This window comes from Theobroma umbraticum, unplaced genomic scaffold (genome assembly GCF_002168275.2).
Source record: "Theobroma umbraticum cultivar Fairchild unplaced genomic scaffold, ASM216827v3 scaffold_20.0, whole genome shotgun sequence".
NCBI lineage: Eukaryota > Viridiplantae > Streptophyta > Magnoliopsida > Malvales > Malvaceae > Theobroma > Theobroma umbraticum.
In genome coordinates, this window is record NW_018397266.1 from 6,735,920 (window position 1) to 6,748,499 (window position 12,580).

At 33.7% G+C, this 12,580-nt stretch overlaps 1 protein-coding gene across 1 annotated transcript; it reads left to right on the forward strand.

The window, feature by feature from the left end:
* Positions 1-299: 299 nt before the first annotated feature.
* Positions 300-7,844, forward strand: LOC110423010 (transmembrane receptors / ATP binding protein). The gene is made up of 5 exons (XM_021437096.2): positions 300-1,016; positions 2,697-3,810; positions 4,769-5,071; positions 5,321-6,889; positions 7,012-7,844. The coding sequence occupies exons 1-5, from the start codon at positions 535-537 to the stop codon at positions 7,690-7,692; spliced, it is 4,149 nt and encodes a 1,382-aa protein (XP_021292771.1). The 5' UTR covers positions 300-534; the 3' UTR covers positions 7,693-7,844.
* The last annotated feature ends 4,736 nt before the right edge of the window (positions 7,845-12,580 follow it).

Sequence of the window (12,580 nt, forward strand, 5' to 3'; positions counted from 1 at the left end):
ATAATTAAAATTATAATAAAAATTATTTTTAAAGTAATTTTATTATAAAAATTATTACTCACAATTCTTTCTTTTTATTTCTGCAATGTTCTTTTCCCTGCTTTTTAACTTGGAACATGCTCCTGCATAAATACCATTTTGCTTTTAAAGCATCACGCAAGCGAGAACATTAAGCCACCCAGAAATTAGTGCAATGCGCAACTCAGGACGCTACGTCTCAAAACGTGGCAGCATCAGAGCCCTTTCTTGCTTACGCCTTACCTCTTGCGCTCTCCTGGTCCAGAATGACAAAACAGCCCTAGGGGAGGGTTGTTAGTATTCACTGTACGGATTCTCGAGGAGCAAGAATTCTTTTGGCATGCGCACACCACATAGAGAAAAAGAAGCAAAAATACGTATTTTGCTACTACTTTTCCTGTCCTTTCTAAACATGCGACTGTACTGACTAAAATTGATGTTCCCTTGTGTAATTATTATCTAGGGAATGCGCAATTTCATTCCTGGCTAAGCTTTGAGAAACAACAACCCATAGAAATGGTGAAGGACGGCGCTATTTCAACAACTACTCCAGCCGCTTTTAGGCTCCGATGGGACGTATTCCTCAGTTTCAGAGGCGAAGATTCTCGCCACGGTATCACGCAGGATCTCTACAGCTTGCTTAACGGGAGAGGTATCCGAGTCTTTCGAGACGACGAATGTTTGAACCATGGAGACGAGATCTCCCCGCGTCTGCTCGAAGCCATTGAAGACTCGGCTGCTTCAATTGTGATTCTCTCTCAAAACTACGCCTCCTCCCATTGGTGCCTTGAAGAACTCGCCAGGATATGCGAGTTGCGGAGGCTGATTCTGCCCGTGTTCTATAGGGTTGACCCATCTCATGTTCGAAAACAGAAAGGGCCTTTCGAGGAGGCTTTTCGGAGCCTCGAAAACAGGTTTGAAATCGACAAGGTGATGAAATGGAGGAAAGCCATGGAGACAGTTGGAGGTATTACTGGTTCGGTTTTCAATGACAACAGGTTATGCCTTCCTTATCTGATCAGATCTCGTTAATTTTCTGTTCACAATTAATTAATCTATTGCTAGTAATTAATACTATGGGTGCTTGAGGACAAGGGTTGAATGCAAATATTTTCCAAATAATTTATTACAACACTATACGGGGTAAGCCTGCTGAATTAACAGTTGATGTTTCCATGAGATAGATTGATGGGAGAATTAAGCAATTGGTAAAGTAAGAGTGTGAATAGTGGTGACAAAGGAAATGTTTTAGATTATTGCTACGGTACGGATGCATAGAAGTTAGAGTTGAAACATTGAATGATTCAGGCAGAGGCAGGTACATCTTCTTTAAATGGCAGATGGAGTTTGTTTATTAATCCTACTTGGTACCTCTCGAAACTACTTTAATACACTTGAACGTGACTGCTTCTTCCATTTCTATTTGCATTTTTATATCTGTGCTGTCAATTTTAATACCGTTGCCAGGGGCTGCAGGAATTCTAAATTCATCAAATCCCACTTCATTTAATACATTTCCTTTTATTAATTATTAGCATAAGAGAAAGAAAACGTTTTATTCTATCCTCTTATCATCCTTAATTTTGCTTTCTAAAGATTATGAAGAAAACAAATTCAAAAGTCAAATTGAATCTTCATCTTTTAATATCTAAAACCCAAAAATTTCAATGCAATTTCTATTATTTTATTCTTTCAAGGAATTTTTAAACTCCACTTATTATATAACTTAATATAAACATCTTTAGAGAGTAAATTACTTATTTATTTGCTTAAATTTTCAAAATTTGTTGTTTTAATTTTCTAATTTTGAAAAATAACATTTTGTCCTTCAACTTTACATAAGTCGTGCATACTTAGTCATTAAAATTTAACAACTTCAACCTCTAACATTTCGCGTTATCATTTTGTGTCAAGTGCCAAATTCATATATATCATCATTCCAATGACTAGACAAAAAATGATGAAGCGGCCACTTAATACAAAATGATGATGCAAACTGTCATAATATAAATCAATCAAAATTTAAGGATTGGTTGATAAAAAATAAACCACAAAACATTTTATATTTCAAAATTGAGTGATTAAACCGAAAAAAAAACCTCAAAAATTTAAGCGATCAAATGGGTGATTTTTATTGTACTAATTATCAAGAGATAAATGGATTTTATTTCGCACTCTTCATTTTCGATTGATTATCATATATATTTAAGCAAAATAAAAAGTGAAATGAAGAAGATGCTTAATTTTTAATGTTTTTGAATGTACATATAAACAACCGCCCTCCCTCTCTTGTTGGGCTTTTTATCATTCATGTTCTTGTATAGTTTCAAATTTTTTACTTATTACAGTATAGATGAATTTATTCTTCCAAAAAAGAAAAGTATAGATGAATTTATGGTTGATTATTAAGTGGGGCAAAAGTCGTATAATTTGTTTTATCATTTATAAGTAAGTTGTAATTGGTTATTGCACATGGGCGTTACTTAGGGTATTGAGCCCTTGGTTTCATTAATTATCAAAAATATTAACAATTAATCTAATGAAACAAATATTCATCACTAACTATGGCTTGAATATGGTATTAATAGGTAAGACGTGAGAGAATTGTTTAAGAGGCGGGGTTTGATCTGGTTATTTTGTTCTTCCCACTAATATGGTGCAATCGCATTTATTTGCAGTGACGAAAAGGATTTGATTCGGGTTCTGCTGAGAGACATTCTGAAAGAATTGAACAATACACCAAAGAAAGTGGCCAGCTATGCCGTTGGACTGGATAGGCGCGTGACAGACTTAATAAATTTGTTAGACGTTAAGTCCAATGGCATTAAGGTTGTGGTGCTTCATGGCATGGGTGGGATTGGCAAGACAACCCTTGCCAAGGCCGTCTACAACAAGATCCTCCCACACTTCCGCTTCCGCAGCTTCATCTCAGATGTTAGAGAACTTTCAAAACAAGAAGATGGTTTAGTATCCCTTCAGAAAAAACTTATTGGCGACCTTTCCCCGGGTGCTATGCTTTCCTTGAATGACGTTAATGCTAATGCCTCGACAATCACAAGGATTGTTCACGACAACAACGTTCTACTTGTCCTGGATGATGTTGACCAAGAAGACCAACTTCATGCACTAGGTGCTGGAACGTTCAACTGGCAAAATGATGGAAAAAGTCGAATTATTGTTACAACTCGAAACACAGGAGTTCTACGTGAAGATCATGTGAATCGGTTTTATGAAGTCAGGGAGTTGCATTTGGACCAGGCACTGCATCTTTTCAGTTATCATGCATTTGGAAGAAAGAAACCGACGGAGGATTTTGGGGAATTGTCCAAGAAAATTGTATCTCTCACCGGGAATCTACCTTTGGCTCTGGAAGTCTTTGGTTCATTTTTGTTTGATAAAAGGAAGGTAACAGAATGGGAAGATGCTTTGAAGAAGCTGGGAGACATTCGTCCTCACGAGCTTCAGGATGTGTTAAAGATAAGCTTTGATGGGCTAGACAGGGAAAACAAATGCATATTCCTTGATATAGCATGCTTGTTTGTCAACATGGAAATGAAGAGAGAGGATCTGATTGACGTATTTAAAGGATGTGATTTTAAAGCTGAAATAGCAATAAGAGTTCTTGAAGAAAAATCTCTGATTAAGTTCACTGGGGATGACTCTTTGCGGATGCATGATCAACTCAGGGACATGGGAAGACAAATTGTTCAAGATGAGAACCCTGGAGATCTTGGAATGCGCAGCAGACTATGGGAACGCAATCAAATCATGACTGTCTTGGAAAATCACAAGGTATATACATGGATCAGAGTGCTTTGCCTCCTCTTATATTTGGACTTCTTTTCTTATGCATGCATTAGTGGCTACATGACTAGCGTCCAGTTTGAAGTCAAAATTTCTTTGGTTTCCAACATAAGCACTTGGTCTGCTTCTCTGCCCAAAAAAGAATAGCTTAGTCAAATTTCATCAAGGTCTGGGATTCAACAACGCCCTTCTCCATCTAATTTTTTTGGAAATCCACCAGAGGAAAATTCTTTAGGTAGCGGTCCTATATCTTATAGAAGCCCATCTAAGAAAGATGCTAACATAACCTACTTATTTCTTGTGTCCCCATTTTTTTCTTTCTAAAGCCAGGACGCCAAAATGCATTTATTTTTCTATAAAAAGAATCCTCTCTGTGAAGGGGCTTGGTGGTGAGTGGTACATATATGCTGGAGGAGTATTGCTGACCTCCACCAACTTCATAAACAATTATCCCTTAGTTAATTATAGTTCATTCATGAATTCCCATCTTCCTCTTTGTTGTGTAACAGTGGAGCAGTAAGGCAATGACTATAATTTGGTCTTAGTTACAGAGGTGCAATCCTGGAGGATATATTAATCTAATCCTTAGCTATATTTCAGTTACCTTACCATTTAGAGCTATTAACAAAAGCTTCAATGTAGATCTAACTGCCAAGTATTAAATTTTATTAAAATTTTTTTATAAATATATATATATTAATTTCGTTGATTTTTAAACAAAAAGTAATTGAATGTTTTGTTAATGCAAGTGATAAATTATCATTAATTTGTGTTTCTTAACTAAATTAAAAGTATAATGATAAAATTCAATAAAAGGGAAATATAATGACAAAATTTAACCTTAGTTCCTAGATGATACTATGTATAGTGATGGCTATTTTTAATCCTCCTGGTTGGCATTATTTCCACTTGTTATTAAATTTTCCACATAACTGACCATATACAGGGAACAAGAAGCATTGAGGGTATTGTCATGGACAAAAGGAAGTTTGTAAAGAAACCCGACAATGGGAAAGAGGTGGTAATCTACACAAAATCCTTTGAATCGATGGTTAACCTAAGATTGCTTCAAATCAATCATGTGAAACTGGAAGGAAATTTTTATCTTCTTCCCCATGAGCTGAAGTGGCTTCAATGGCAAGGATGTGCTTTGAAAACTCTTCCTTCTGATTTTTGTCCCCAAAAGCTTGCTGTCCTGGATCTCTCAGAAAGCAAAATCGAACGGGTGTGGAGTTCTTACTCTAACAAGGTAAGGATATATGCTTGTCATCTGCACAACCAGCTAATTACCATGATGTTCAGCTGATTATCACGGATAAAATCAATTTTAACTATGAGAGTATGACTGAAAGGAAATCTAAGGAAGCTTCATTCTGCACACTACCTGTTTTCTTTCACTTTAATTCACATATGCCGGTTTCTTCTGCTAGTTCTAACTAATTTATGGCAATTTATTATTAATTGGGTTTTTCTGTTATTGGATTTTTGTTTGTTGCAGTTGGCTAAGAAGTTGATGGTTATGAATTTGCGTAGTTGCCCCAAGCTGGCCTCTCTTCCTGATTTATCTGGACACGAAAATCTGCAAAAGATTGTTCTTGAGAATTGTGTGAGTCTGATAAACATTCACAAATCAGTTGGTAGTTTAAAGTCCTTACATCACTTGGACGTGACAGGCTGTATAAACCTTGTTGAATTCCCGAGTGATGTTTCGGGGATGAAAAATCTGCAAACCCTTGTTCTCAGTCGTTGCTATAAATTGAAGGAATTGCCAGAGGGCATAGGCAGCATGGTATCACTCAAAGAACTTTATGCTGATAAAACTGGCATAGAGAAGCTGCCTGAATCTATTTACCGCCTTGAAAAACTTGAAAAACTGATCCTAGATGATTGCCAACATCTTAAACAGCTGCCAAGATGTGTAGGGAAGCTTATTTCTCTGAAGGAACTTCGTCTTAATCATTCTGCATTAGAAAAATTGCCTGATTCTATTGGATCCTTGGAGAACCTTGAACAACTTAGTTCGATATCTTGTGAATCATTCACTGCAATTCCTGATACTGTTGGCGATCTCAAATTATTGAAAAAGTTGTTAATTAAGGGTAGAGCAATCACTGAGTTACCAAAGTCTATTGGCTCGTTATCATATCTGAAGTTGTTATTTGTTGGAGGCAGCCAGTTGAACAAATTGCCAGATTCGATTCGGGGATTGGCTTCTCTTGTGAAACTTGAGATAGATGGGACATCAATTACGGGTCTCCCTAGTCAGATTGGTGACTTGAGATCACTTGAGCAGCTTCAGATGCGGAATTGTACTTCTCTTGAATCTCTGCCAGAGTCGATTGGCAGCTTGCTTGCGCTTACTAATCTGAACATATTCAACGCCAGCATTACCGAGTTGCCAGAGTCTTTTGGGATGTTAGAAAATCTTATTTCGTTGAGATTGAATCAGTGTAGACGGCTCCGTAAACTTCCATCCTCAATAGGAAATTTGAAGTCTTTGCACCATTTATATATGAAAGAAACTGCCGTGACCAAATTGCCGGAAAGTTTTGGCATGCTCTCATGTTTAATGGTACTGAAAATGGCAAAGGAACTCAGTACACAAAAGCAACCCGAGTCATTTACACTCTTGCCAACATCTTTCTCGAATCTCTCGTCGCTAGAAGATCTTGATGCTCGTGCATGGAGAATATCTGGTGAAATTCCAGATGATTTTGAGAAGTTGACGGCATTAGAGTTCCTGAATCTGGGTCAAAATGATTTTTCTAAACTTCCATCCAGCCTAAGGGGCCTCTCGCTTCTCAAAAAGCTTCAGCTGTCGCAATGTGAAAAGCTCGAGTCCCTCCCTCCACTTCCCTCAAGTTTGGAGGAGTTGAATCTTGCAAACTGTATTTCATTGGAAAGTATATCTGATCTTTCCAATTTAAAGAGCTTAGAAGAATTAAACCTTACAAACTGTGAGAAATTGGTGGATATTCCAGGCCTCGAGTCCTTGAAGTCCTTGAGAAAGTTGTACATGGGTAACTGCATTAAATGCTCTTCAGCAGCAAAGAAAAGACTCTCCAAGGTTGGTTTTCTATCTCACTCTCTCTCTCTCTCTCTCTCTTTCATAGCAGATACTTGTGTTACATGTATATTCACAAATTCATAGATATACACACTATGATGCATGGCAACTTTTTGTTGCAGGTTTATCTCAAGAAGTTGAGAAATCTAAGTATGCCTGGAAGTAAAATTCCAGATTGGTTTTCTCAAGATATAGTCAGCTTTTCAAGCCACAAGAACCGTGACCTCAAAGGTGTGATAATAGCGGTAGTTGTTTCCCTTAACCATCAGATACCAGATAAAAAGAGATATGAACTACCTTCTGTAGTGGACATTCTAGCAAAGATCTTCAATGGTGACAAAGAAATATATGGGAGCGCCTTGTCCTTAACGGGAGTACCCAATACGAACGAAGATCATGTTCACTTGTGCCGATATCCAGCGACTCATCAGCTGGTTTTTATGTTGAACGATGGTTTTAAGATTCAGGTGACAAGGCGAAACAAGCCATATGTTGAGGGCGTAGAGCTGAAGAAGGCTGGGATTTATTTAGTCTTCGAAAATGATGATGACTACGAAGGAGATGAAGAATCACTGGACGAGAGCCAGCAAACTGTGTCAGAAAGATTAGCAAAGTTTTTCAGCTCTTTAGATGAAAATGCTACACCTCCACCCAGCTCTGGATTGCAACAACCCCAAAGAAATGAGGAAGAAAAAGTCGTACCAAGCAGCACAAATGCCTACGTCGTTTTTCCCTTCATTGTTCTTCCGTTTGCCCTTTCGCTGTTGAGTTGGTTTTGCCTACGCTTCTGGTACACTCAATAGCATATGTCAAATTGAAGACGACGTACGTGCTTAGTTTCTGTTCTAATGTTTGCTGCTTTAACATGTAAATATATATAATAATTATAATGATAAAAACCATGCATTTATATATTTATATATATTTATATATATATATATATATGTATCATGATTTCATCATCAATCTCTCTCTCGTTTATTAATATTAAAGTATATAAAAATGTATTTTCATGAAAAATACTAATATTAAATTAATTTTGTATTTAAAATGAATTATCCTTCCTAGAAAATAGTATATAATAACCAATTAATATTTCATAAATAAATCGTGAGATCATAAAAGTAAAAGTGTTACATGAATTTTGACATAAATCCTTTCATCAACCAATAACTGTTGACTTAGGTTACAAATTTAGAAAATGGTATAAGTTAATTTTTAATATTCATTAAGATATGTCACAATTAATTATTAAAAGCATATACAGTATGAAACTTTATTTTCTAACCACTAATTACTTAATATTAATTTATAAGCACATTCTAAAAAGGTTATGAAGTAATTAAAAATAAAAAATGAAACTCATTGTAATTTAATTAGTTTTTTTTTTATTTGAAGGAAGATTTGAGTTCAACTCTTTAAGTAGGAAGTTAGGTGCACTTACCATTAAACATTTTGACTTAATAATTAGATATTTAAGAACAATGATAGTGGAAAAATATTATCCTATAAGTATCAACAAATTACCCAATAAGTACAAAAATCTTGACCTTTTAAAAAGTCACTAATTATACAACTTTAACATATGACTTATAAAAATCTCTTACAATAAGAATAATTTTTTCAGTTTTTATTATTTTGGATGAAATTAATGACGTGACATATTCTAAGAAAAACATAGAATTACAAACAATAAACATGAATAAAAAATCCATAATGTGTTATAAGTGTAATTTATTTTATAATAAATAATAAAATATTTTAAAAAATATTAATAAAATGGGATATGTAGTTATTATTGGAAAAGAAAAAGAAAAACAAATTATTAATATTCTTGCACTTGAGCATTTGACTCATTGGTCAATACATGATCCTCTTATTTAAAGAGTAAAGTTTGAATCTCTTTTTTCTAATTAAAAAAAATTACTAGGGTTCTCAATTTCAATATAATTAAAATAAAAAAAAGAGTAAAGTAAACAAAGTATTATCTCTAGTTGATTTCCAGACATTTTAACAAAATTTAAACATCTAACAATTAACTCTTTTAAATTATTCGTACAATTTCTATATAATAATAGACCAAAAAATATACTTCTTAAGATGAAAGTTAATTTTATTATATTCAGTAAATCCTTTCGTTCAATTAGTAATAATCTACCTAAATTAATAATAAAACTTTCAGTTTTCGAAAGAAAAATTAACTCTATATATATATTTTTTGCATTAATTTTTTAGACTAACAGAAAATTTAAGTTGTAAACTTTTTCTTAGTAATTCTATCTTGGTAAAAAGATAATTTTTATTCTAAAATCCGTCTTTTTATAGAGAAGAAAGTTAGATTTTTTACTTTGATAAAAAATTAAGTAATCAAATGACATTTTAAAGGTTATGTTTGTAGCGAAGTATGTATTGTTATGAGTCGAAACTTAAACCCAACTCTGTGTGGTTTTAAAATTTAAAAATAGAACTTAAATAAACCTATAAATCATGAACTCACGTTTTCAACTCAAAAAACATGCTTGATAGGTGATGAAAAACTTATGTTTATATACCCAAAACTCGCCCTATCTCTTACTAATGTAGAATCCATGACATTCTACCTTATCCAATTGTACAACGTCTTAATTGTACTGGCTCTTTACCCATAAAAGAGAGGGATTCTTACGTTGGGCCAAGTTTACGTAGACCCTTGTATCTCTCATGGGAGCGATACCAAATATTGCGGTCCACACTAACCCCTGTGAGGTATATCCACTTTAACTTGTAGGCTTCATAGTTTTGTCCCACAAAGGGTGCCTCACAAGTTAAAAGTTGTATAAACCCTTATATGCCCAGTATCACTTTAGTACATAACCGATGGGAGATTCATAGTTTCCTTCTAGGACCATGACATCTTCTCTTGACTCCCCGCTAGAAGCTTCTCTTCGATATAAGACTAATGGCTCTACCCGTTGGGAGCATATCTCTATGATGTGGGATTCGCATGGTCCATGCTAAGATTGTGACATTTTCTTCCACTTCAACAAGGGCCCACTATCTTTAGTGGCACATCACTAGTACCTCATAGTCTGCTCTAATATTAACTATCATAGTCCACACTAATCCTTGTGAGGTATCTTCTCCCAAACGAATATATGAATCCCACATTAGTAAGAGATGAGGTAAGTCTTAAGAGTATAAACATGAATCTTCCACCACCTATCAAGTATATCTTTTAAGTAATGAATGTGGGTTTGCTATTTATAGGCTTATATAAACTCTACTTTCATAGTTTAAGGTCGTACTCAGCTGGGCTTAAGTTTCGGCCCATGACATTTGGTATCAAAATAGGCCTAGATCTTAACTGATGCAAGGACCCATAGGAGATACAAGGATGGAGATAGGCCCAAACTACTATAAAAGTCTTTATCCTCTATGAGTAAAGAGCAAGGGAGTGTTGCACAATTGGGGTGGTAGAATATTATGAATCCCACATCAATAATAGATGGAGTAAGTCTTAAGTATATAAACATAGGTCTTCTTCCACTTCTCAAGCATGTTTTTTGGGTTAGGTATGTGGACCTATGATTTATATGCTTACTTAAACTCTATTTTCAAAGTTTAAGGCTATACGAGGTTGGATTTAAGTTTCAATCAATAATATTTAGTATTAGAATAGACTTAAATTTTAATTGACGTGGGGCCCCATAAGAGCAATAAAGGTTGAGGTAGACTCGAACTATTATAAAGTCCCTTTCCTCTACAGGTAAAAAGCCGATGCAATGATGGTGTTGCTTGCAAAATTGGGTGAAGTAGAATGTTATCAGATCTCACATTAATAAGAGATGGAACAAGTCTTAGATTAATAAAGATAGATCTTGCACCATCTATCAGGTATGTATTTTGGGTTGGGAACGTAGGTCTGTGATTTATAGGTTTACTTAAGCTTTATTTTCAAAATTTAAGATCCCATGAGGTTGTGCTTAAGTTCCAACTCGTGACATGTATAATCCTCTTGGACTTAATTAAAAATATACCTCATCTTCAATCAAATAGTTGCTTTTATATAGTTTTTTTTTTTTTGAAAAAGACTTTTACTTAATCAATTTTGACTCATTATTATTATTGTTGGTTAAAAATAAAATATAAAAAACTTTAAAATTAATGAGATATAAGTGACACTCTGTTGGGGAAACTAGAATTTTTTTGAGAAAATTGTAAGGAATAACCTTTCTTGATAAGGGTATTTTAAAAATAACCATCAAAATAAATTTAACTATATTTAGCCATATTTAGTCATGACTTAACAAAAACACCCTTGAAACTTTTTCAAATAAATTAAACTATTCATCACAATTTCTCCCCATTTGTGCTTCCAATTACTCTCTCTCAACATCCTACTCTCTTTAATTTTATCGATTTCTCTCTTCGGCATTCGTCTACTATGGTTCCAATTTTTCTCTCTTGCGCTTTCAGATTTCTCTTTCCAACTCTTTGAAGACACCAAACGATGGTTTTGATGTACTTGAATGGATGGCTATTTGGAGAATTTGATTTTAGGTTTTTTGAATAAAACTACACAGTAGAAATGATCACAAATGTTTGAAGTAGCTTTTAATTGGATCAATTCGAGATCTAGACATCAATAATCTCAAATTTTTAAAATTTACAAACTTAGGTTTTCAATGATTTTTTTTTAATTTTTAGTCAACATAGGTGTTTTAAATAGGAAAATTTGTGTTTTGATTTATAAAAACATATTAGAACACTTTAATCGATGTCAAATTGTCAAAAAAAACAAAAAATAAATAAAAAGAGTTGAGAGGATTTGAAGTTTTAGTTTATAAGTAACAACAACAGTTTAGGCATTAAAGTGTAATAAAATATTTTTGAATATGGCGTGTAACAATAATATTTTTTCAACATAGCGTGTAATAACAATATTTTTTTTCAACATGGCGTGTAACAACATTTTTTAACCATGACGTGTAATTTTTGTACATAGCGTGTAACAATAGTATTTTTTTTAACATGACATGTAACAACCTAACCATGACGTGTAATATGTTTTTGTACATGGCGTGTAACAACTTAACCATAGTGTGGAACAACCTAATCATGACATGTCACATATTTTTGTACATGACGTGTAATAGCCTAACTATGACGTGTAACATCATAACGTGTAATTTCATTAAGCGTAATTTTGTCCAACTTGGTTAAAAATAATTAAAATTATAAAAGAGTCTATTTTTAAAAATATATTATTTTTAAGGGTTATTTTTTAAAATGTTCAATTTTTTTAGTGTGAGAAGTATTTTTAATATTTGAATATCCTTTTTAATTAGAATGTTTTTTTTATTGGATGAACATTAATTAATCATCTAGTGTGATACATACACCTACACGTGCGTACACACAAACATATATAAATCCATCATTTAACTCATATTATATAAAAGTATAAGTCATATAATTAATATGACTACCAAGTATTTATCATATATTGTGAGTGTTAAGGTGGATAGTCTATCAAGCTATCACCTTATTGCCTTTTTAATTTTTTATTTTTTTTTATAATTGGAAGAGGGAGATTCTAACCTTACTTTTTAGGTAAGGAAATAATGCACTAACCAATGAACTAAATATTTGATGTAATTTATTTATTTATTATTTTCTGTTGTTGTAATATGTATTATAAAAAGAAAAAAC

Bases quoted from the DNA above. Each gene is read 5' to 3' on its own strand.
- LOC110423010 (XM_021437096.2), top strand. From the start codon at position 535: ATGGTGAAGGACGGCGCTATTTCAACAACTACTCCAGCCGCTTTTAGG. The intron at 1,017-2,696 runs GTTATGCCTTCC...ATTTATTTGCAG, and splicing joins TCGGTTTTCAATGACAACAG to TGACGAAAAGGATTTGATTC. The intron at 6,890-7,011 runs GTTGGTTTTCTA...TTTTTGTTGCAG, and splicing joins CAAAGAAAAGACTCTCCAAG to GTTTATCTCAAGAAGTTGAG.